Source organism: Calidris pugnax, unplaced genomic scaffold (genome assembly GCF_001431845.1).
Source record: "Calidris pugnax isolate Ruff unplaced genomic scaffold, ASM143184v1 scaffold44, whole genome shotgun sequence".
In the NCBI taxonomy this organism is placed as follows: domain Eukaryota; kingdom Metazoa; phylum Chordata; class Aves; order Charadriiformes; family Scolopacidae; genus Calidris; species Calidris pugnax.
This window is the reverse complement of record NW_015094506.1, coordinates 26,089,559-26,114,769: the sequence shown is the minus strand read 5'-3', so window position 1 is coordinate 26,114,769 and position 25,211 is coordinate 26,089,559. Positions and strand designations below refer to the sequence as shown.

At 38.0% G+C, this 25,211-nt stretch overlaps 1 protein-coding gene across 1 annotated transcript in view; it reads left to right on the top strand.

Moving 5' to 3' along the window:
* Window positions 1-25,211, top strand: part of ARID2 (AT-rich interaction domain 2) — a 100,749-nt gene that overhangs the window by 72,275 nt on the left and 3,263 nt on the right. The window contains exons 13-20 of the mRNA XM_014964138.1: window positions 2,793-2,927; window positions 3,447-3,646; window positions 4,024-6,878; window positions 14,693-14,841; window positions 20,156-20,294; window positions 20,394-20,479; window positions 24,763-24,886; window positions 24,977-25,068. Of these exons, the coding sequence (XP_014819624.1) occupies window positions 2,793-2,927; window positions 3,447-3,646; window positions 4,024-6,878; window positions 14,693-14,841; window positions 20,156-20,294; window positions 20,394-20,479; window positions 24,763-24,886; window positions 24,977-25,068 (3,780 nt within the window). The remainder of the gene's footprint in view (window positions 1-2,792; window positions 2,928-3,446; window positions 3,647-4,023; window positions 6,879-14,692; window positions 14,842-20,155; window positions 20,295-20,393; window positions 20,480-24,762; window positions 24,887-24,976; window positions 25,069-25,211) is intronic.

The following is a 25,211-nucleotide window of genomic DNA, read 5'->3' as shown; positions in this document are numbered from 1 at the left end:
GAATATTCACTCTTCAACAGTTGATATTTGAACTTAGTTGTTTTCTCTCTTAGAATAGAATTTCATTTGATTTTTAACTCCGATCTTGATTTTATTTATTTTTTTAATTGTCAAGCGGCATTATCTGTTTCATGAGTGTTTTCATCTGGTTATGTGTTGCTATATTACTGCACCAATATAAAAGTAATTATCCAATTATGAAACCAGGCCCTGCAAAACTCTCATGTGAACCTCGAGCAAGTTAAGGAAGATCAAAGCCTTTTCTGTCCAAATTCTCTTGCTTTGAACTAATATTGTCATTGTCAGATATTTAGAGGAAAAACTATTCTGCCTGTGGTTCTCATGTGGACTGAGGGTGATCTTTCTGAAGTGTTTTACTTATGTAAATCTACTCACATTCCAAATATTTGTATTAGTCGGTTCCTGATAGTCCCTGCCACCTCTGCTGCTTCACAACTTTATATATTCATGAATTGTCTTACTGATCAGACTAGGGCCTGCAAGATAAAGTGGGTAGAGTTTATAAAACCTTACTGCTTTAGGTCATGATTTAGTTTTACCTACACTTCTAGCAAATATTTGATTGTATGGGGGAAATGTTGCGGATTCTTATTGGTTACCCATGCTTCGGTTTGCACAGTACAAAGTATTATTAATTTGTACCAGACCGAGAAATTTCACATTTTGACATTTAAACAGGGATACCTGGAGTTAGAATCACCGTGGCTTAATTTAGTGGTCTGCAAGTTGGTCTCTAGCCAGTTTTCCAGGCTGTCTTTTTAATTGAGTAGGAGATTCGCTCAATAGTAAGTTGAATTGCCTTTACCTGCCTAGTTTCTGATGAGGTAACTAATTATCTTCTGGTGCCACCTTCTCTCTATTGACTATAGAGAGCATTAGACATATAGCTTTCAGTAGTAAAGCTAGTTGTAGGCAAGGTAGATTTTGCACTCTGTATAAAATAAAATAGAAGTTTCAACTGTAGGTACCATGCTGCAACTGTGTGATACCATCAAATGACAGAAAATACTCAAGCGAACCATAGAGCATTCTATCAGGAAGATTTGGAATATCTGCTTTGGTTTTGATTCTGAGTGCTGCTGCAGCTGTCAGTGTTGAATTATTTTGTACTTTATTTTCTTCTGGTCTTAGATAGGTATGAGCTAGTGAAAAATAAAAATTAATACCTAGTCCTGAAAATTCTCCTTAAATACTAACTGTGTTGCCAAATAAATGCAAATTTAGAGGGGAGGAGTAGCCTTTTCAAAGCATTTTTCATCAATGCTAACGTGGAGTGTCTTAAATTTCATGGTGTGTTTTAGTCTTTACTTCCTGTTGAAAGAAATGGGAAAATTACTGCATCATAGCAGTAAAATTTAGAAAAGTTACTCTCTCTTAGAAGCAGCAGAAAGACAAGGTATTTAAACTGACCTTCCTGGATATATTCTTAGCCAGCTTACCTTACAAGGACTCCTACTCAGGCTAAGTGACAGTAAGTGTGAGTGACAGTAAAGTGCTAATCACAGATCCCATTTCAGCATTGTAAGTCCTGAGTATCTTCAGTTTGCTGGTACCAGTGAGAGTGTGTCAGCCTAACGTACCCAACTGGGCAGGCATTGGTCTGATACGCCACATTTAATTAATACCTAGACTTTCTGTTATATAGCGTGATCGCAAGTTTTGTAATAATAAAATTGTAACTTAACTGCAGATTGAAATAGCATTATACCATGTACTGGTTATGAGACAACACCCTTTGAAGAATCTAATCATTTGCTTGTTCTCTTTTGAAGCATCTAGTTTTATTGGGAGTGTAGCACTCTACAAAGGAGAATGCAGCAAAGTTTCTGAAGTGTTAGCACCATAGAGTAAATGATGACAACTTCAAAAATATTTTTAGTCTCTCTGAGCCTGTATTATGGTACTGGCATTTGAGCATTGTGTGAGAGTTGTTACTTGCCTCCATTTGCTGCTGGGGATGAACTATTCCCATGCCTCTGGATTCAAATAAAGGATCCAAAAGAAATAAAATTAAACTGATAGAAAATGTTTCCTTCTCTCACAACTTCCTGGTTGGGGTTGGATGGTCTGTGTGGTTGTGAAGGTCTGCAGGAGATAAAAATACTTTCTCTCTCTGGAAATTGAATGTTAGGCAGAACAGGTTCTTCAAGGATTTTGCTGATGTCTGTGCAGTGTGGGACTCCAGGAATGAGGCTCTGTGTGTTTGTGTGCGTACTCACTTTGACCCCCAGTCCCCTCCTGCCTTCCCACCTCTATCAAAATGACAGGGTTGAGACTGTTATTCTGTCTTTGGGTTTACTTGTATTTTAAAGTAAGACTTCATAGCAGACCAGTTAACAAAATCTTGGTTTTGATACAAATGTTCACTTTTGATAGAAATTGCTGGTGAAGAATTAGCATTCAGTCTGTCTTTTGCTAAAGTAGAATCATTAAGAACAGAGCTGTGGGGAAGAGGTGTCACCAGACAATACATTCTTTTTTTGGTTTTGTTTCTGAATATACAATAAAAAAGTCGTATGTGGAGACTATTTTGCATATTGCATATGTAAATAAGATGTTGCATGTAAAACTGACTACATGCGTTAGGCATCCCATGTGTTGAATCATGTATAGAGTATGGAACAGACATTTGTCAAAGACAATGTACTGAAATGCTATTTTCCAAGTTGTTATCAGGTCTTAAAAGTCTCAGTGATAGACAGAAGTGTTTTAACAACCCTTTAAAAAGTACTCTCTCTATCTTGCTTCATGGTTTATTTTTTCATCCTCAGGTTGAATGCACATTTTGAGGTGAATCTTGATTGCTCAGTTTCTCGAGCAGAAATGTACTCTGAATACCTCTCTACCTGTAGTAAATTAGCTCGAGGTGGAATCCTTACATCAACTGGATTTTATAAATGTCTACGGTAAGAAAAAGATTCATGCAGCAATAAAGAAGCAATTGTGTGTGCTCAGTACTAACCTGTAGCTTTAGATTTCTTTGACCTTCTTTGACCTTTCTTTAGTACTAACCTGTAGCTTTAGATTTCTTTGAGAGAAGATCTTCTGAGTTGAGTTTGACATCCAGTTTTGGAATTCTAATTGAAACAAATGTTTAGAGTTTGTTTAATTTAATTTCTTTCTATTTCAGGATCTTTGATAGGGTTCCTTGTCTGCTTACAGTACTTTTAGTTCTTTTGCAAGTAGTTTTTTGGAGGAATTGTAGTTTTCACTTGCCTTGTATGAGATCTTGGCCAACCATCTACTGGACCTGTTAGTCCTCCAATGAGGAACACTCAGATGCTGTTGGGGACTCCTGCTGTCTTGCAAAGATACAGGCATTAGTGCAGTTACTCTGCACACAAGAGTGGTTAGTTGAAACAAAAACATTTTAAGAGGATTGAGTCATTGTGGTTATTAACATAGATATATGTTGTGTTTGGCAGAACTGTCTTTCCAAATCATACAGTGAAGAGAGTAGAAGATCCAAGTAACAATGGTCAAGCACACATACATGTGGTAGGAGTGAAGAGGAGAGCTATACCACTTCCCATTCAGATGTACTATCAGCAGCAACCAACTTCGTCTACCCCAGTTGTCCGGGTTGATTCAATTCCTGATGTGTCTTCGTCTCCTTCGCCAGCAGGTTTTCAAATTAATTAAATATCAAGTATTTTGCATTGATTCTGAATTGACAATAAAAGAGAAAAGTTTTTGAAAATAGTTTGAAAGTGTTGGAAGCCAGGGCCACGTGTTTTGATTGATTTTATTCAATAATGTTAGGAATAATATTGCAGTATGTACTTACATGCCATTCTAGTATTTGATGTGCAACCCACAAACTTGTCAGTCAGCAGACAAGCTCCTGTGGCTGCACCATTAATTCCAATGCAGTATAGCTGAGAAGAGAAACTGCTTCATATAGAATTATAGATTCAAGCCTTCGATTTTTAAAAATATGGTATGATAAAGTGTTTTGAAATGATTTTTGCTTCCAAACTTTGACTGTGTTTATTTCAACAGGAATCCCACACGGGCTACCAAGCGTAGGAAATCACTATCAGAGGACCCCTATTAACCAGTCTTCAACTTTGACAGCAACACAGATGTCTTTTCCAATTCAAGGTGTTCATACTGTGGCACAGACTGTTTCTAGAATTCCACAAAATCCTCTTCATACACAGCAGCAACAAAATGCTCCAGTGACTGTTATACAGAATAAAGGTCCAATACCCTGTGAAGTAGTGAAGGCCACAGTAATACAGAGCTCTGTTCCCCAGCCTGGAGTTCCTGTTACTATTGCTGTAGGAGGAGCACCACAAGCTTCTAATCAGAATCACAGCACTACGGGACAACAGCCGTCTGTTACCGTTGTTGGTTCTCAGACGTTGCTTCACCACCAACCTGTAATTCAACAGCAGTCTCCACTGCATGCAGTGGTACCAGGACAGATACCTTCAGGCACTCCTGTTACGGTCATTCAGCAAGCTGTACCTCAGGGTCATATATTTGGCAGAGTACAAAACATACCAGCATGCAGTTCAGCAGTTTCACAGGGTCAACAGCTAATCAGCACATCACAGCCTGGGCAGACGTCGTCTCAGCAGTCCTCTGCTGGCAACCAGCAACAAGACACAGTCATCATAGCACCACAGCAGTACGTCACCACCTCTGCATCTAACATTGTTTCTGCCACTTCGGTTCAAAATTTCCAAGTAGCAGCCGGGCAGGTGGTTACAATCGCAGGTGTCCAAAACCCACCCACATCTAGGGTAGGGTTTCAGAATATTGCACCAAAGCCTCTGCCTTCTCAGCAAGTTCCACCCGCCGTGGTACAGCAGCCCATGCAGCCACAGCAGCAGCCTCCGCCACCATCCCAGCAAAGCGTAGTGATTGTAAGCCAGCCAGCTCAGCAAGGTCAAACCTACGCACCAGCCATTCATCAGATAGTGCTTGCTAATCCAGCTTCCATTCCCCCTGGTCAAACTGTCCAGTTGGCCGGACAGCCAAGCATTACTCCATCTTCTTCACCATCCCCAGGTCCAGTTACAAGTAATCAAGTCCCTGCGGTTATGTCATCTTCATCTACCACTCCTCAGTCCCAAGGACCCCCTCCTACTGTCAGCCAGATGCTTTCTGTAAAGAGGCAGCAGCAGCAGCAGCATTCACCAGCATCATCGCAGCAGCAGGTACAGGTACAACAGCCGATACAAATGCAAGTTCAGTCACAACAAGCTAACACAGGAGTTGGCCAACCTAACTCTAGCGAGTCTAGCCTGATAAAACAACTGCTCCTTCCGAAAAGAGGCCCCTCCACGCCAGGGGGGAAGCTTATACTCCCAGCTCCGCAGATTCCTCCACCGAACAACGCAAGAGCTCCTAGCCCTCAGGTGGTTTATCAGATGGCAAATAACCAGGCACCAGGTTTTGGAGTTCAAGGACAGTCTCCAGCTCAGCAGCTGCTAGTTGGACAGCAAAATGTTCAGCTGGTCCCGGGTGCGATCCAGCCCCAAGGGGCGGTACAAACAGTACCCATTTCTAATTTACAGATATTGCCAGGCCAGTTGATCTCAAACAGCCCAGCAACTATTTTCCAAGGGACTACTGGCAACCAGGTTACGATAACAGTTGTGCCAAATACGAGTTTTGCTACTGCAACTGTGAGTCAGGGAAACGCAACTCAGATCATCGCTCCAGCAGGAATCGCAGTGAGCGGAGCACAGACAGGAGTTGGGCTACAGGTGCAGACGCTTCCAGCTACTCAAGCACCTTCAGCTGGACAATCACCGTGTACTGCTGCTCCCCCATTCAAAGGTGATAAAATAATTTGCCAAAAGGAGGAAGAAGCGAAGGAAGCAACAGGTTTACACATTCATGAACGTAAAATTGAAGTTATGGAGAATCCTTCCTGCCGAAGAGGAGCTGCAAACACCAGCAATGGGGATGCAAAAGAAAATGAAATGCAGGTGGGAAGTCTTTTAAATGGGAGAAAGTATAGTGACTCCAGTCTACCTCCTTCTAACTCAGGGAAAACTCAGAATGAGGCCAATCAGTGCTCACAAGTCAGTAACGGGCCATCATTAGAAATGGGTGAGAACGGAGCTCCTGGAAAGCAGAACTTTGAACAAATGGACACAGAGGAAATTAAAAGTGATTTGAAGAAGCCCCTAGTTAATGGAATCTGTGATTTTGATAAAGGAGATGGTTCTCATTTGAGCAAAAACATTCCAAATCATAAAACTTCCAATCATGTAGGAAATGGTGAGATATCTTCAGTGGAACAACAAGGGAATTTGGATGCCACGCAGCAAGATACTGCCAAAGGTGATCAAGGGGAAAGAATTTCTAATGGGCCTGTATTAACTTTGAGTAGTTCACCTGTTGTAAGCGGTACACAGGAGGCTGCAAAACTGTTAACCCAGCAACTTAGTGGTACCAACACTGATTTACCTAATGGACCTCTAGCTTCAAGTTTGAATTCAGATGTGCCTCAGCAACGCCCAAGTGTAGTTGTCTCACCACAATCTACAGCCTCTGTTATACAGGGGCATCAAATCATAGCAGTTCCACACTCAGGACCTAGAGTGTCCCAGTCTACCCTGTCATCCGAAGTTCGGTCTACTAATGGCACAGCAGAATGCAAAACTGTAAAGAGGCCAGCAGAGGATAATGACAGGGAAACTGTTCCAGGAATTCCAAATAAAGTAGGAGTTAGAATTGTTACAATCAGTGACCCCAACAATGCTGGTTGCAGCGCAACTATGGTTGCTGTGCCAGCTGGAGCGGATCCAAGCACTGTAGCGAAAGTAGCAATAGAGAGTGCTGTTCAACAAAAGCAGCAGCATCCAACAACGTACATACAAAGCATGGTCACACAGGTATGTTGCAGTGTTCTTTTTATCTTTATTCCAACTGTCATTCTGACTAATACTGTGAAATAATGCGGGTGAAAAATGTAAACTCAGTCATTATCTCTTGCATGGTATTTAAAATATTCAGAAAATGATGGTTTCTGCTCTTTCACGGACCAAAGTTCTAATAGTTTGCATACTTCTTCAATGTCAGTCACAATAGCGGAATTTTAAAAAGTTTGTAGCTTGATAATATGCAGTAAGGAAAGAACTTCTGCTCACTGGTGTCTTCCTTAAAGGATTAACTGTTCTGAAAACAAAAATTATTTGTTGCATGGTCTTGTAAAAATGTCAGTATTCTCCTGCATTTTATTCTGGGTCATTATTGCTCATGGAGGGGTAAATATGGGGTTTTTTGGTAAGTTAATAGCTGCAGCTGCGTCTGGCTTGCTGAAATGAGTTGAAGTTCTTGCATTTAAAGGTGGTCTTTAAAGGCTGGCTTCTGGTATTTGCTACAGTCAGGAGAAAGTATTGTTTTGTAAATTTGTTGAAATATTTATGATTGTTAATTTACAAAATATTTGTAATGTTTATTTTATCGATAGAGTAAGCATTGCTTTGGGGTATTTTTTCTGTTTGACAGACTTTGAAGAGGGTTGGTATTTTTCACCTTGATCAACTTTTTTTTAACCATTTGAAAGTGCTTACTCCCTAACGCTTTACTAGAAATGAGGTGTGGCCATCATTTATATGAGTATTAGTAAGTGCAAATAGTTGTGTTTGAGATTATTCCAGTCTCTAGAATTTACTTCAGTTTTGTACGTGGACAGAAAATCCCTCTCCATAAATGTTTCTTACCTCAATAGAATAGAAAAAGAATAGAATAGTAGGTCTGGCGGTCACAGAGTTCTGCCAGACTGTGGAGAGGAGAAATGAAATCTCGAGTGTACGTTAGTGCATTTTGACCTTGAGATAAGACAGGTCTTTCATCTTTCTTTTCTATTTGGTTGGTTGGGGTTTTGTTTGTTTAGTTTTGACAAGGTAGCAGGTATAGACCTTGTGGACTTAAGCAGAGCTGGAACTCAAAATTCAACAGGTGGTGGCTTGTGCTACTTTTTCTGTGTCAAGTTAGGTTTCTGTTGAAAGCTCTTTTGACTGTGCTTCATTTAGTTGTTGAAAATCAGGACTAACAGTTAACAAGTTCTCCTTTTTTTTTTCTTTACTTTTTTCTTTTAACTGCCACACCACAAAGAGTTACGTTGTTAAAATGTCTTTAAATTCACTTGTAAATTTTCACTTATATCTTCGATAAAACCTATTTTTCTGATATGTTATTTACTAGAAGTGATTTGACCAAAATGACAGTGCCTCTTGGCAGCACAGGGACAACACGCTAGATTTTCTGTAGTGTGAAAATATTAGGTATGCCTTGCTTTTTACAGTGAGCGTCTTTAGCTTTTACACAGTTTGAATTTCTATTATAGCTTTGCTAAGGATTTGGTGAAATAGAAAATGGTACAGCTATGTCTCTGAAATGTAATAAATATTATCTGTGGTTATTTATTTGCTGGACATGTAGCTAACAAGAATTTTCAGTTGTGTCTCGCCAGCTACTAAACTATTAGAATTTCAGATTTTTGAGAAGAGGGGAGTAATACAGTTAGCTCTTTCATTTGTATTAGATAATGTGTATCATTATAATAGAGGAAAAAAAAGAAAAAATAGTATTTTCTGCGCTGATAGTTTCTTTTTTATGCTATCACTAGTATCACTAGCATTAATAGTTCCTACATTTTCCATTACTTGTACGAACAAAAAAATGCTGCCAGCTGGGTATGCCATTCAGTACAAATTTGCAGATCAAAATAACTTGGTTTAGTGTCTGCTGCCATGAAAGTTAGCTCATTCTTCTGCCTACAGGATGCCCTTCCTTTCTTGAAAATTACAGGAATGTTGGAGGAAAAGGAGTTAGTTGTTATCTTGGTGAACAATCTAATTTGTTAGCTAATTGCCTTAACCATTACATATGGGTATTCATGAATCATTTCTATCATGATAATGCCAAGTACTGACTTATAATAGAACCCACTTTATAGTACTTTTTTTAGACATTGTGAACATCATCGTTTGGCTTAAGACTTTTAAGGATCGTTACCACTCCTTTAAAACCGTGTTGGACTCCAACAGTACCAAAATCATCCTGCCCAGCTCACTTTTTTTCTAAAGCTGCTGAGCAGCTGCAGTAGCCATCGTTTTTCTGGAAAAGCAGAGGTTAAGTATTTCCAGTATTGAATCTGCTTTTAGGAGTATCTTTAAAACATCTAGAAATACTAAGATGTAGCCAAATGCTGATTAACTCAGTGTGAGTTTTACTGATGGCTTCTTTTGATGTTAGACTGTGTAGTCTCTTGGGTTTTCCCTCACATTTTGAGAGTCTTCCTGGTATGATAAGCAGCTTCCTTGTCCCTGACTTTTTGAAAGGCAGCAGCTAAGGAACGCTTTTTTCACTTGAGCATCTGCGTTGTTTTATCCTCTCTGCAGTACCTAATGTACACTGGCTGTCTTGCAGAAGAAATAGGAGAACGTGGTTCTTTCTGCAAACAGTGTGAAATTTATTACAAATACAACCCAATGGAGAGAAACGGCAAGGGACAGGGAATAAAGGGATATTAGCTATGACAAAATTGCATAGCTGCTGAAGCTATTAGTGTGTGATTTCCTGTTTGCTTATCATCTTAAAATTTTATTCTAAACTAGACCTTGCATTTCAGAGAATTGAGAAACGCATAGAAGAAGGAAATTTGTAATAAAATTATAACCCAACAGGAAGGCTGGAGAAGGAGATGTAGAGGACAGAAGAGGGAGGAGAGTATTGCTTATGCAACTGCAGCAGGATTAGTTGTCATGAACTGCAGAGAGGAGAAAGGGAAGATGCTTGAACTGAAGATAAGGAAGGGCAAACAAATAGAGGAGGAAGGGAACAGCAACATGAAAACTAAGGAAAGCAAGAAAAAGACTGAAATAATCCTAGAGGGAATGTAAAAGTTAAGATTTGTTTCATTCTATGAATGGTAGTTTGAAATGGGCTGGTACTATATGCTTGGGGGGGAAAATGTTGACTTAAATAGTCTACTAAAATAAAGAAAATTTGTATATGTGCTGTTTATGTGACAGTCCATGTAGTGCTATTGAAATCCACTTAGACAAGAACAGGTATCTTCTGTGTATAACCTGTGATTGTTCCATGTTAATTGTACACCTCAGCAAAACTCACTGAAAAATAACTACATATATACTGACTTAAGAGATTTTTATTTTTTGCATTTTTATAAAAAATTGGGCTATGGGTTATATCAGAAGAGGAACATATGATGCACACAGTGTTGCGATTTCTTTCTTATGTCTCCATCTGTATTTTGTAAGCTCAAGAGACGTAGTCTGAGTGGAGACAGAACAGGCACTTTACTATCTCTGCTTCCTTTAATTTTGGTGTTCCCTGTTGTTGGATTACTGCTTTCCTGGGGCATTGTGTTGGACCGACTGGTGGATGAAAAAGAAATGAGCAATTACCTACCTGTACACTTCCTTTGCTTTTCCACTTTTTCTTACTCCTCTTCAAACACCTCCAGAACATCTGATGAACATAACCATGTTGGTTTATCCCAATTGGTGTGTGTTTTGAAGGAATACTCTGCTATCACGCCAAGTTGCTATAAGTGAGCAAATCTGACTTAAATTGCCTTAGCTGGCTTTTAAAGTAATTACTTCCCTGCTCATCACTGTCATCCCTTCCTAATGCACTCCCATTTCTCTTAAGGCAGCCCACTTGAAACACGCTTGTGTGGAAATTTAGGTGACAAAAACTGCGTGAGCATTGCCTTTGCTGTTTGCTACTGCTCTCTGTTGATTGGGAAGTTGAGAATTTGCATGCACCAGAAAGCAGGTGTGTGTAGCTCCAGGAGGTGTAATTCATTCCTTGCCACAGAGCAAATGAGTTTCTCAGCTGGAAGTACCGAAATACAGAATCTCTGTGCTCCTACTGCTCTTCACTTGTGAAGCGCGCTGTTGCAAGGAGACTTAGACTTCAGCAATCTAACAAGAACATTTATTTTAGTGCCTACCCATCCACCTGACCCCTTCCTCATGCTCAAATCCTGCTATATTAATTTTCAGCTTATAGGTTACCTTTTTATATATGTTCATTGTCATGAAGAAACTAAATATAAAATTTTGTAATACCAAACTGTAAATCCTATGACACTTAAAAAATATTTTTACTAATAATTAACTGTCTGTTGTTGAGTTAAATGTATTTACTGTGCATGTACTAATGGTGGGAGAAAAAAATGCAGCCCAATGCTTTTAAACTGCATATGGCTGTATATGTCAGCAGGACCCCATTGCACTGCGATGCAGTATGTTTGCTTGCTGATGGCACAGGAGGCCTTTTATTTTAGCGATACTTGCCCATTTTATTTAGTTATCCATTAATATATAAATGGCATGGCACCATTGCTGCTGTGAAATGGAGGTGGAGGCCATTGCTGGCCCCAAGCCAGAGGGTTTGTTATTCTTACACAGGGAGTTGGTGTGCCCAAATGGAGGAGCTCTTGTGCATAAAAATAAATTAGTATCTTTTGTAAACAGTCCATTCTAGTTAGCAGCAAGCTCCGAGCTTTACTCTTAGTTTTCATGACTCTGCCAGACTTCCCCCTCCCCAATCTAAAATCAATCACTCCAGAGATAAAATCTCCTTCAGTTTATTAAAGTAAGCTGTAGTATTTGTTCTGTAAGTAGACTGTACAGACATCAAGGGTTTGTATTTATATAGTTTTAAGAGTTCAGCGCGAACTATACTGAAATGGGTGGTGCTGTTAGAGGTACCTTTCAGTCCTGAGATCCAGGCAGATCAGTTTTGCAAAAGTGCAAAGTGATGGCAATTGCAAATCCTATCATGGAGAGATCTAATCTGATTATAAAAAGATGCCATGAAGTGCTTTCAAGTGTACTAGGCTACTGGGAATTTGATTTCCTGAGGAACCTGGAATCATTAAGTGGTTTTGCTAGAGGAGGAAGTTTTGTAAAATCATTATGCCATGGGCAAATTTTTCTTTGTTATTTTTCCCAGAAAGACTTTACTAGGATTAAATGTCTGTCATAGTTCCATGTGTTAAAGAAATAAGGGAGTTTACATGATCATTACAGTACTGTAAACTAGGTAGCACATAGCAAGTATTTCTAGGTACATTTCTGGAAAGAAGGAGTTTCATGTGTGAAAAACAGACTATACCTAATTTTAGTGGTCCCATGTATCATGCATTACTAAAATCAAGACAGGAAAATAGAAGAAGGGGAAAAAAAAGAATTAGCAGTATTTCTGATCTCTTAAACAAAGAGAGGAAAGCTTTGAGATGTTTGAACATACAACTTAAGTTTCAAAAATAAAACCTAGGAAAACAAATGTAATTTTGCTTTATCTGTTTATTTTAAAAGACAATCAGTACAGTTCATAGGCAAGCAATAAATTTGACTTAGAAATACAAGGAAGTTGGAACCACCTAATGCTACAAGTTGGAGCAAAACTACTCTGCAGTACACCAGTGATAAGAGAATTCTAAACAACAGCAATTATTTTACACATTTCTGTTCAATTTGCCAGCTTTGTTTCCTCACTAAAAAAAAAAGGTAGAGAGAAATTGGAAGGGAAACTGAATTTTAAGTTTTTGTCCTGAAAATTTGTTCCCTTTCCTGTGCTCTTTCATTTTCAGCATGTAACATTTTGTGTTGTGTATCTCAGATCTCCTTGTTCGAAATAAACACTTTTTTAATGAGAGGCTATTAAAACCTTTGAATACCACTAGGAGAGCTTGCCAGAAAAACTCTTGAGAAAATTCATAATTCTGGATTAATTGCAGGGTTTGCTTAGAATGGAGTAAATAATACATGAACCACACACTGAATTATGAGAATTAAACAAAACACTGAATTCATTCAGTAAGCTCACTCTCTCTCCAGCGTATTAAATGAGACAGAAGTTCTATAGGGATAAAAAGTCACATAAAGACCATCATAATGTATTGATATCAGGATGCCAAGTGAAGATTGCAAAACAAGCTGTACTGATGACACCTGATGATTTCACTTTCAGCTTCACTTCAAAAATGCAAAAGGCCTTGTTAAAGGGACATTGATCTTAAAAGGCTCCACCTGTGTTTACCTTTTGTTAAAAGATGTATTGTGAAATTTATTACCCAATCTCTGAAATAGCTTAGAGGCCTTTAGATGAAAACAATTTTTTTGAGTTCAAAATAATTTGTAGTTATGACTAATGGAATCGAGAGTCCTTTCTTAAAACTTTTCACAGGCAGGTCACAGGCATCATACAACAGTTGTGCTGCGTTTAGGAGTTTTGCTGAGTTTTGCCTTATTTTTAACAGGATTTATCCTTCGATGATGGAAGGGGTTTGGTTTTGATGAGGCTTTTTTGCTGTCCTTTTTGGTCATATTTTTAGCATTGTATGATCTGTGGTAGTTATTAATTTATTACCTTGTGTGACTGTTGTCCACAGTGCCAGTAGATAGCATCAGGAAGAAAACTTAAGATTAATATGCAAATGAAATGTTAGAATTTGTACTTAACTGTTTGTTTCTTTACAGTTGGAGTCTAAAGCTATTTATTGGATAATGGAGCTGTAAAGATGTAGAGCGATGTATGTAGCATTTGAAAATGCCGCTTTTATAGTATTCTTAAACACAAGCTTGAAAGTAGTTTTGGGCTCTCTAAAAGCGTGTTGTGTTACGTTTCTAACATTAGGGAAGAAAGCAATGTTAAGTCTTCATTCCTAGATACTATTCAAAAGCTTAATCTTTTTTTGTCATTACCTTTATAAACATCTTGCTGGCCAGGAAAAAAGAAATAGGAGAAATGGTATTCTGACATAAACACTGCTCTGAAACGGGGAAGTCCAGTGTTCATTCTCTATTGTTCAGAAAAAGAAATAAAATTGACGTGTTTTGGCTTCGGTTTTATCTTTTTTTAGGTCAATTTTGAGATAATTTTTATTCACTGTTAAAATAAGTGTCTTGTAATACTGCAAGGAAGCAAGGGAAACATCTTTCTTCCTTTCTGAAATGTTTATGTTTCACTGTATACAAGTTGTATGGCATGTTTAGGCATTCTGGGCATGTGATGTTCTGTATAAAGGTACACGTGCTGCCTCGTTTTACAAGAGCTTAAAGAATTACGTTGTTTGCCAGCTTTTACAGAGAAAATGGAATGTTATAGTTTGAGACTACTGGTCTCTGATCATGTTTCATCAGCATTGTTCCATTTACCTTACAGACTGATATGTACTATGCAGCACGTAAAACCATTTCACCAAAGAACATAAAGTTTTAGATGTATCGGTGCTCATTTTACTTTGTTTAGCAATGTTTTCTCCTACATTTACATAGGAAAGCAAACTACCCCCCGTGCTGATGATATTGCAGCTCTTCAAGTTTGCATGATTTTTTCTTAAAGAACAAACAAAGCCTTTGGAAAATAATGCGCCACTACTGCCCTTGAGAAATGCCTTTGCAATCATAATTCTGTGTTTGTATTTGAGCATAAGATTTAGTAATTTGACTATTAGGAAACTTCTGCAGAAATACTACAGTATAAAAGTTATATGTCCCTAATATTATTGTGTCTCTTATTGCTTAGTCAGAGTTTAAAGTGTTAAAATTTGAAAACTTGTCTATTAAAGTGTAAAACAAAAGATCTTTGAACAAAGTGTAAAGTGTATGTCACGTCTTGAAACGAGCCCTGTTTAAAAACTGTGTTTTAACTTTTTCTCCAGAGCACACCTGCAACGTCAATACCACCAGTGCAAGTCCAGGGCCAGCAGATCAATTTGCAGGCGCCTTCCTACACTGCAGCAAGTCAGCACGCGGAGCAAATGAAAAAACCTGGACAGAACTTCATGTGTCTGTGGCAATCTTGTAAAAAGTAAATAGCTTCTTTATTTAACTACCTCTTACTAATACGTAACAAATGCTCGTTGCATGTGTACAATATGGAAGGTGAAGTTACCTTGTACTTTGTCAGTGGGGGAAAAGAAAAAGTGAAAAATGTCGCGGAAGCTGAACTGAAGCTGAGACGGGGGAGTGCAAGACGTCTAACTGCTCTCAGTTATACTTCAGAGCATAAAATAGTATTATGTGGTTTTTCTTTGAAGTATTGGTTCTTCAGTAATAAATAAATACTGTTGTGTACTTAAGTTTAAAAAGAAATAATCCTAGCTTGGAAGCTAGTTCTCTCTATTGCAAATACAAAAATAGTTACTGTGCTGCAGTTACAAATCATGTCTTGACGTTTTATTGTGTTTCCAGCTTTTAGTCTTTCTTGTGTTTCCAGTTTTGCAAGAGCGCAGGGTGTTGCACTTCTGTGTCCTGGTCAAAGTCTTATTTAGATTATGAGTAATTTTAGTAATTACGATACCATTTGTGTACCACAGGACTCCATTGTCACGAAAGGAAATAAAAAGGAACTTAGCCTTAGGACTAGGCAGCAATGATTAGACTTTTTTTGATTTGTTGTTGTTGTCCTTAAAAGAGAGAGGAGTGAGCTAGTACCCTTTTGGATATAGGCTTATAAAAACATGATACTACCCTTGTTACCAGTGTGTATATCTTGACACTGATTTTAAAAAATAACAGGTTTGTGAATATGCTTATTTTTCAATGAAGGGTGCAGATTGGTGAAACAAAGGTAGTTGTCAATTAGACACTTGGAAAACAGTGAGAGAAACTGCATCACATAAAGGATGGGCGTGAAAAAGGGTGAGACACTTCATCGTTATATAGGACAAGACGGAGCATAAAGATGAGCTGAGTTGGTGGAATGCTGGTGTATAGACATTCAGAAAGTTGGGACGAAATGATGGAGAAGTTTGTATCTTTGGAACCAATGGTGAAAATGAGGCATTTGAACAGAACTAATGTAATACTGAGGGATACTTAATCAGATGCCTGAAGCTGTAATTTCTGTTTCTTTCATTCCTTACAAACGTAATTCAAGGATTGTTAAGTCAATGCAAGACATACAGGTTTTAGGTAAGACTCTGACTGCTGCTGTAGAGATCTAGAGCTTCCTAAATCATTGCCCTATTTTCACCTTAAAAGTGGTTTTTGTTTTTTAGGTAGGTGACACTTATCTATGTAAAAAATGCATTTAAGGGTTTAGTTACTTTTACTTCACTCTTTACTACTAATAAGTGTAACTGTAGAGCCATACTGTACTGGACTGCACAATAGATGCATGAACACCTGTGTTGGTAGGAGAGTGGATTGTACTGAGGTGGAAGTGAAAAGCTGGGGTGGTTTCTTAGCAGAGGGCTCACCAATTTATACCATCTTGAAGCTTTTGCTGAACTATGGTTTGGAAGTGTAAGTTAGTCAACAGCTTGCTTCTGTGTCTAGAGTTATGCAGGATGAGTTGTGTAGAGTTGAGGTGACATCTAACCCTGGAACGAGCCTGTGTCACATGTGAACTAGAATATGAATATGTGCAGACAATTATTTTGGCGTGGGAGAAGGAACTACAATACAATTTGAATTACCTTACATTATCTGTTTAAAAAATTATTTTAGTAAGTTTTCCTGACACTGGAGTTAAGGGCTATAAGGCCTGTATTTCACCAGTTGCTCTCTATGTTTTATTTCAAATATAGTGTATTATTTCTGTTGCTTTAGTTTCCCCTGTTGTTACTTACTGTACTGGTTTTCGTTTATGGTTAAGTTTCATTATTTTCAAAAGCCTTCACAGATTTTGCATTGTTAGATTGTACTCCATGTGACACACACCTCTTGTTCTTGTGCTCTTGCTTTTAAATGTTTATTTCAGCACCAGCCTAAAAACAGTTTACATAAACATAACACTCAGCGTTCTCTGTGCTGAAGAGAGAACCAGAATGTTAAGCTAGCATCTTCCTCAAGCATATATTGTTTATTCATATTCCTCCAACAGTCTGATTAAAAACAGGAGTATCAAATCTCCTGTGGGCTTCCTGCTTCTAACAGTCGTAAAGAAAGATCTAGAATTACCACCTGTTATTGTAACTGTATCTTAGATGTTTTTATTGAGTTGTTTAAGCAGGAAACAAGAAGAGTGGGTCATTACTCTATGTGAACTTTACATCCACGACTTGGTTTCACTCATGATTGCCTAGCAGTTCCCTCCTAGGTGTGAAGCAGGCAGGTTCATCGTAGAATGATAGAACAGTGTTTCTTTCGTGGGGTTCATACTTAAGTGGAAAGATATGACAGGAGGCAAATTTGTTACAGTCATTTACAGCTGTTTCCCTTCTAGGATGTATTGCAGAAGGCACTGAAGGCCTTCAAAAGCATTTTATTGGGAATCAGGATAAATGTGAATAAATAAAATAGTATGTTCTTTTGCTACCTACTGACTTGGCTGCTGCAGTCAGCAATATTCCAGAGGCGTGAGTGTGGGTTCTGCTGTTTTGTTTTTTAAAACTGAATTAGGAAACATTATACCAAGATTTTGAAATAAAATGCAACAAATTTCGTAGTGTCTGAAGACCACAACCATATCAGGCACAATTATGCAAATAGTTGTAATGATTGGCCTCTCGCAGATGTATTCAGGTTTAGTATCTGAAGTGGAAGTAAAACTCTAAAAGGTGGCAGTCAGCACACTACTTTGCATTGAGGGTGTAACAGAAAGTACATATTTTCCTTTGAAGTTCAGCTGTCTGCAAGTACTGCTAATTGTATTCAGCTTAATTTAAAAGCTGCTGTTTTGTTCCACAGGTAGGCAGAAGATGTCTGCTCTTGAATTGCTTGGTATTTAAAACGTGAATTGGAAATGCTCTTGAATCTCTGCTGCCTGTCAAGTCAGCTATTAGTTTAATGTTCTGTTCAGCAGCTGAATAGAATGATGGAGAAATTAAGTGGGGAACAAGAGTCTGGACTCAACTGACCGTGTTCTCACTACTTAAGCTTTTTTTTTTTAATTACTATGTTTAGGTGTTTCTTAAAGGAAAAATAGTTTTTCTCTGCAAAATGATGGTAAATTTGAATCTTCTTAGCTCAGCGATTGAAGTATAACACTGAATGTGTTACACAGTGAGTGAACCAACATAGCTGAAATAGCTTTATTTATCTTAAAGCCTAGCCATGTTGTAAATTTTTTTCAACTATATTTTGGGTTTCACTTATGCCATGAAATTTGTTTCATCCGTGACAGGAATTATTCATAAGTAGGTTTGTGCCTGGCTCAAGTTTACATACTAACTTTCCCCTTTGTTGTGGATAGACATCTTTCTGTCCTCTGAAATGTCAGCTTTTGCTGTTGAGCCAATGTAAAACATCTTGTTTTCATTTCCTACTATGGGCTATCTGGACCAACAGCAAGAGGCAGTTGTTTCTCCTTCCCAGCTTCCCTTCAGCAAGAGCTGAGCGGCATGGAAAAGATAAATGCTTTTTTAGAGAGTAGTGTTTATTGCCTTTGCAGAAGGTAGTTGCTGTATTACAGGTGGTTACTGCAGTAGGCTTCAGTTTGTATCTAAGGCTTGTCTCTGGGTGCAGTTAGCTCTTTGACATCTTTATGGGGTTCAGGTACCAGTATCTGTAGACTTAGGCCTGCCTATCGATTGCAAGTTTGTTTGCGTAATGGACAGTATTGAAATGAGTAGTAGGATGTGGAAGGAGGTGGCTGGATCAAAGCATCTACTGATCTGCTCTTCACACGCTGAGAGTTCTGACTTGAACTTGTCCATAATGACTGGGGTAGGTTTAAGATGTTGCTTCATCCTTACTGTGAGTCCCTGATTGGAGCTCATCTCCCTCTTGGCACTGTTCAGCCCAGTGAGTTCAGTCAAACATCTCAACACAAATACTTTTCTTGTGAACCGAAACTAAAATAGTGGCATGTGAACCCGAGGGGCTGAGGTGGGTGCATGTGTTTCCTCTTCGGTAAGACTGCTGTGCCAGTGGCATCCCTCCAGCAAGTGTGTGAAGACAGCTGGTGGTAATGATGTCCCACAGGGCAGCAAGGAGGTTCCTAGATCTCTTCTGTCCAAGCCTTAAGTGGTTGTTGATGAGTTGGGTTAGTTGTATTGAAATGAATTGCAAGTAGCTAAGTCTTTTGTTTATTTTGGCCATTTTTTCTCTGTTGAAGTAAGGGATGTAATTTGTTAACACTTGGTACGTTTTAAGGTGTATCTAGACTAAAAAAACCACACTTTGGGTCATTCACTACTTTCATTTAATATTGTTTGAAATATAGTAGTTCTCCATTACCATCTGATACATGTTAAAATAACACATCTTTTGGCTGTGACAATTTGACACTGTTTAAGAACTGCTGACTCACCAGTATGTTGAGGTGGCATTCATAGTGAGTTGTGACTTTTCTACCACTTCAAAAGAAAAGAAAGCCCTTATCAGGCTGAACTCACTGTGAGGGTATGTCATGCCTGAGCTCTCACCAAATAGAACATACAGAAAACAAAAAATATACAGTCGAGAGTATTCCAGAGCCAGGCTTAGGACAATTTCATCTTTTATATTGCTGGAGAAGCACTTAATTTGCTGAAATACCTCATGTCCTGTGCTTTGTGGCTGTCGGCAGGCAAAGTGCTTATTTTGAGAGTTTGGGAAGTCATTTAAAAATTGAGGTTTAAGTGAAGGTGTTAAAAAGGGTCACATAACTGACATTTTTCAACTTCTGTGAGCATCAGGAAATGACATCTAGCCATTTTCCTGATATTTAGAATTCAGGTGCTAAAGAGCACTAATTTTAGATTGATCTCTTATTCCATCAGTTTTGACAAGCGTGCAGTATTGAGAGCAAATAGGACAAATGGTGTGCATCTCGTTTTCCCAGTTAAAGTTTGAATAAGGTCTGAGTACCTCTGCCAGTAAAGAAGGAAATCAGGAAAAGGAATACATGAAACCCAAAATTTTAGCTGTTTATTCCTGTATTTGACTTGTATTACAGAGAATGGATCTGTTAGAATTAACATGCATTATTTTTTTGGTAAAGTATAAATAGAAAAATAGAAGCATGATATTTCAATTGGATTTGGCAAAACCATATTGCCACTTACTAGTAGCTCACTGGTTATATATTTACATGTTTTCCTTTTAGGATTTGTGACTTCATTTTATCAATGCATGTCTTGTTTCAGAAAATAAAAATGTTTAGCCAGTATGTGTTTGTGACATTTGTGCTTTACCATTGTCTGAAAAAAAACAAAAACCAAACCACTTAAATTCCCTTCCCTCTCTTTTTCTAGGTGGTTTCAAACACCATCACAAGTTTTCTATCACGCAGCAACTGAACATGGAGGAAAAGATGTCTACCCAGGGCAGTGCTTATGGGAGGGGTGTGAACCTTTCCAGCGGCAGAGGTTTTCCTTCATTACCCATTTACAGGTGCAGATTTTCTTTCACTTACTACTTCAGAAAATAGTACGAATTTCATGGTAGATTTTCACACACTTTTCTGACTGTCTTTTTGTTTTCCTCAAACAGGATAAGCACTGTTCCAGAGATGCTTTGCTTGCAGGATTAAAGCAAGATGAACTTGGACAAGCAGGAAGTCAGAAGCCTTCCAATAAGTAAGAGACCTGAGCCTCATTAGCAGTAGTGAAAATAAAAGGATTAGAAATGATTGGAAGAATGTGTGTATTTATAACTTGGCTTATCAGGTGAAACTCTGCATATGTAGGGTCTGTAACAGTAATCAAATTTTGAGGTCCATTACAGTAAGACAAAATGGGCAAAAGAGGGATTAGATTCTGATGTGGGAGATAAAAAATTAGCTATTCTTTTTGTAAGATACGTTGGTGAATACTCTTTGGTGAATGTTGTTCTCAACATATTCTCTTGACTTTTCCCAACTGGATAGTATTTTATAGCTTTTATTGTAACAGGAAAGTGCTTGTAATCCAAATGGAAAGTTATTCGTTGTTTACAGTTCAGCTGTTTCATACAGCTGAGATAGATAGTCTTGTAACTCGTTGTAGTCCTTCCAGTTTTGTGGTCTAAATTTGTGCTGATTTCATCTAGGAACTCATAGTAATAATCTTTCCTTTAGACAAGCAAACAAGATAAATGCCAATTCATCTGAGTCTTCTAATTTAGTGCTGCTACCTGGAACCAGCTTTGGCTCTCCTCTTTCCCAAAATGATTCCAGCCATCTGGAATTAATATTGGAGAGCGCAGCCCTGTTGCTGTAGGGTTGTGGGGATGGTTATGTTAATATTGGAGTTATTCAGGGTTCAGTTACATGTGTAAGTATATTAAGACTAGGTCTTTGTTAGCAACTAACTGGAATCTCTTTGTTGCAAGCTAAAGAGGTAATTACATGGTCTCAGGCAGATTTTTGCAGTCTGTTCTGTGGCTGGTTAAATTGCTACCAAGCTGCTGGAGGCAGCAGAGAAAGCTGAGTATGAAAGCTGAGAAATTTAGTTTGGGAGTCCTTTACTTTTAAATATAAGCAAACTTCTTAACACAGTTTTAGGATTGCTTTATGGTGCCTTGTTTCATTACACTGAACAACATTCAAACCTCTGAAAACCACAAAACGAAGAATGATGGTAATGTAGTCTTAAATACTTGGGAAGTGGGAAGCGTAGGGCTGATACCATCTATGAGCGTGTTGTGATCTCAACTCTGCCTTCTCAAAAAGATTCCATCACACCGATAACACATCCAGTAGCTCTGTGTCCTTCACAGGATTCTTTAAAATTGGCACAGGTACTCATTAGAAAAAGCGATCATATATCATCTTGTCTAAGGCAGAATTCCCTAATTAGGTCAGATTTAGAAAGTAGGAATTTATATGCACAACCGATTCTCTCTGAAATATTGAGACTGCAATATCACAAGATACTAAGGATGTGATTTCAGAATACAAGTTGAAATAAGAGCATTCTATTACTCAGAGTAGGATGTTTTGACTCTCCCTGCCATCCCTTATTCCTTCTCATGGCTGTGCACTGCCTACAGTGAGAGAAATAGCTTTACTTTTTGTCTGATTGCATGGTAAATCAATTCTGTTAAAAAAAAAAAAAAAAAAAAAAAAAAGAAAAAACCTAATCAGTCAAAAGGTGGGATTGCCAGATGGGTGGAATAGACTTGCCTTACAGTTAGTTGAACAGCACCAGTACAGGAGGTGGGCTGGAACAAAAGTCAGGGATGAGACCTTTCTCTGTCAATGCTCATGACAGCTAATACACTCAGATTTTTTACTAAAATCAGAGAGGTTACACATCTGTTAACTCTCTTTTCTCATATCTCCATTACTCCTCTTTTACTGAGGAAGAAACCAACAAGAGGACTATTTTGATGACGTGTGATGTGTAACCCACATAATCTTACAGCGCTGCCATAGAGTTACGTTTGCACTACTGCAGAGAGCAGCCAGCTACATGAGGGAGACAAGACCTGATCACTTGCTTTCCAGAATCAGTGACTGGTCAAATGAAAGACTAAGCACGCTCCAACAGGTCACCTCAAGTTGGCTTTATGTGGTCACGTCTGAAAGCTGACTTAAAAGGTTTTGGCTTAATTTATTTTGTGTTGAGTCCTAGAAACTTGTCACATATATCAGCACACCACTGATGGTCCGTATGACTAAACTCTTGTATGGAGCTAAACAACTTAAAGAACTGGTGCTGAGATGAAGCATGCGTATGCCATCAACTTTTAGGCATTAATTAGGTCAGCTTCCTTCACTTAATCCTTCAGCATTTAGTAAAAATATATCCACCTCGGAGTGTGCATATATAGGGTGAGTGTTATTGGTGCTGGAAGAAAAATCTCTGGAACTTAGTGTAACAAACGAGGGCTCATTCCCCTCATCAGTCATCATTTATGTCTATCATAACACCATACATACTTGAAAAAATCTGTGGTGGAACCAGGTAGGCGAAGTTAAGCTGCATTACAGAGTTGGTTGTACACCTTAATTCTGTATTTTTTGGCTTTAAAAATTGTATTATATTAACTCTTCCAGTTATCAGAAGTAGCTGAATGTTACATTCTGGAAGGTCAGCTAGTGCTAGCAATTAACTGTATGTTGACTGTAGCTTTGTGCATTTGAATCTTTTTGGATTCACATAAATATTTTTCCTTGGTAGCTTGAGCTACCAAAAACATTCGTCATGCACCAAGGGAGTGGGGAAGGAGGTAACTTGAAATCAAAAGATGAGTGGCATGGTTTGAAATTAAGTTGATAATATAATTGAAGAAATTCAAGAAATCTAGATGTTTTTTGAGAGAGATACTTGCCCACAAACGCCAAGTTAGTCCACTTGATGTCTTAGTAACTTTTAATCAACTTATTTTTTTCCGAAATCAAAAAGAGAAGACAATATTTTAATATCTTCCTAGTTCATTGCGATTGTCTTTTTTTCAGCATTTCTAGAATCGAGAATAGCACGATAGCACTTCAGCTTTCTAAAATACAGTATGATAGCTGTTGGAGAGAGACATTTGGAACAGCCTCCATTGATGAATCCTTGTTCTTCTCAATATAAGGAAAAAAAAAGAAGTTCCAGAAATTAAAAATTAAGCTGACAGTTCCTTTACTGTGCTACTCAGTCTCTTAGAAACATATGTCATTGCCTAACAGTTTCTTAATTCAGCTCCCTTTACTTCATAAAGGTTTTCAAACTTACTTCCATTCAGGAGAGAATGACTGTGATTATGAGTTAAGTTTTTAGGGGGGGAGTTTGTCTTTTACTGCTACTTTATTTTCTGTTTCATGGTTTAAGACCACTCGTATGAACCCTTTTTCTAATTTTTAACGGGTTTTCCCTGTTAGAATTTCAGATTATGAAGAAAGTCTCTTTGAATAGAGAATTCAAGTTTTATTTATGCCTAAATAATACTCTTACAGGCTAACTTTCCTTTTAAAAAATGGAACATTTACATGTGATTTATGCTACCTTTGCAAGTAAGAACTACTGTGCATTTATAGTATGTTGAGATGTTCTTACCAAGTTCTACCAGGGTATTAAAAGACTTCATAATTATGTTGTTCAATATATTGAAGCGTGGTGATACTTTTCACCATTGATGGCGCAAAGCTTCCCTTTGAGGTGACGTTACAAGTCTTACTCATTAAATGAAGTTGCATGTTTATATGTTCTAAACTCTAATTGTATGAGTAATTTTGAAGTTTTACATGTAACGGCTTTGACTTCAGTGTTAATACTGAAAATGAAGAATTTGCTTCTGCTATGTTTGTTATTTGTATCAGCTTTATAAAATACCCTGCTTAATTTATTAATCTCAGTCTGAAAACTGCAGTAACAGGTAATTGGTTTTACAAATGTGTGATCTGATTTAACAATTGGATGTTTTATGTCTTAGATCGTAACTTAAATCATGTTACTTTGTATTTCTCCTCACTAACCACAGTTAATACATATTTTGTATTGTCATAGTGTCTAATGGTCTTGATGAGTAGAATAGCTGTATTTCAATGACATTCTCTGGCCAAATCTCAGATGACATTTGCATAGCTGCTATCACAGTTCCTGTTAAATCCTATCTGGTAAAACATTCCTTTAAGTAGGTATACTTCAGGAAGTTGGTATGTCATTAGTACAATACATTACTTCTCCATCACAATGTCATGGGTGAGGAGCAGCACTTCTTCAAGAGAAGTGTTTTTTCACATAAACAGCCTGTGACTCTTCTGGAGGCTGTGCAATAAGATTTATCTCTGTGAAAACAAAAGGCAAATCACATAATCAGCACCAAGTGTTAATGGATCTTTATGTCTCTGTTCAGATAGGTTAAAAATTGTCAAAATAATTTCTGAGAGTTGTTAATTTTCTAGAAAGTGGTGCAAAGCTTATTTTTATTAATTCTTTCTTTACTAATGTAGGCAGCCAGCTGCAGGGGGTACTGCCTCTACTCCCAGAGCACAGAAGGCCATTGTGAATCATCCAAGTGCTGCCCTGATGGCATTAAGGAGGGGATCAAGAAACCTTGTCTTCAGAGATTTCACAGTTAGTATTGTGTGACTCAAGTATTAGATATTAATTGTTGCCTGTTACTATGGAGCTTTTATATTTTCTTTTATCTCTTTGCTTTTGTAGGATGAAAAAGAGGGACCAATAACTAAACACATCCGATTAACAGCTGCCTTAATATTAAAAAATATTGGTAAATATTCAGAATGTGGTCGCAGGTAAGCATCGAATGATTCTTGTAATACCACTGGGCAATGTTGGCTTTGTTGTTTTAAGTACCAAACATACGTGGGTTTTACTTATCCTTTAAAAAAAACCCAATAAGTATATTGACAGTACAATTTCTTTATCAGTTCTGCAC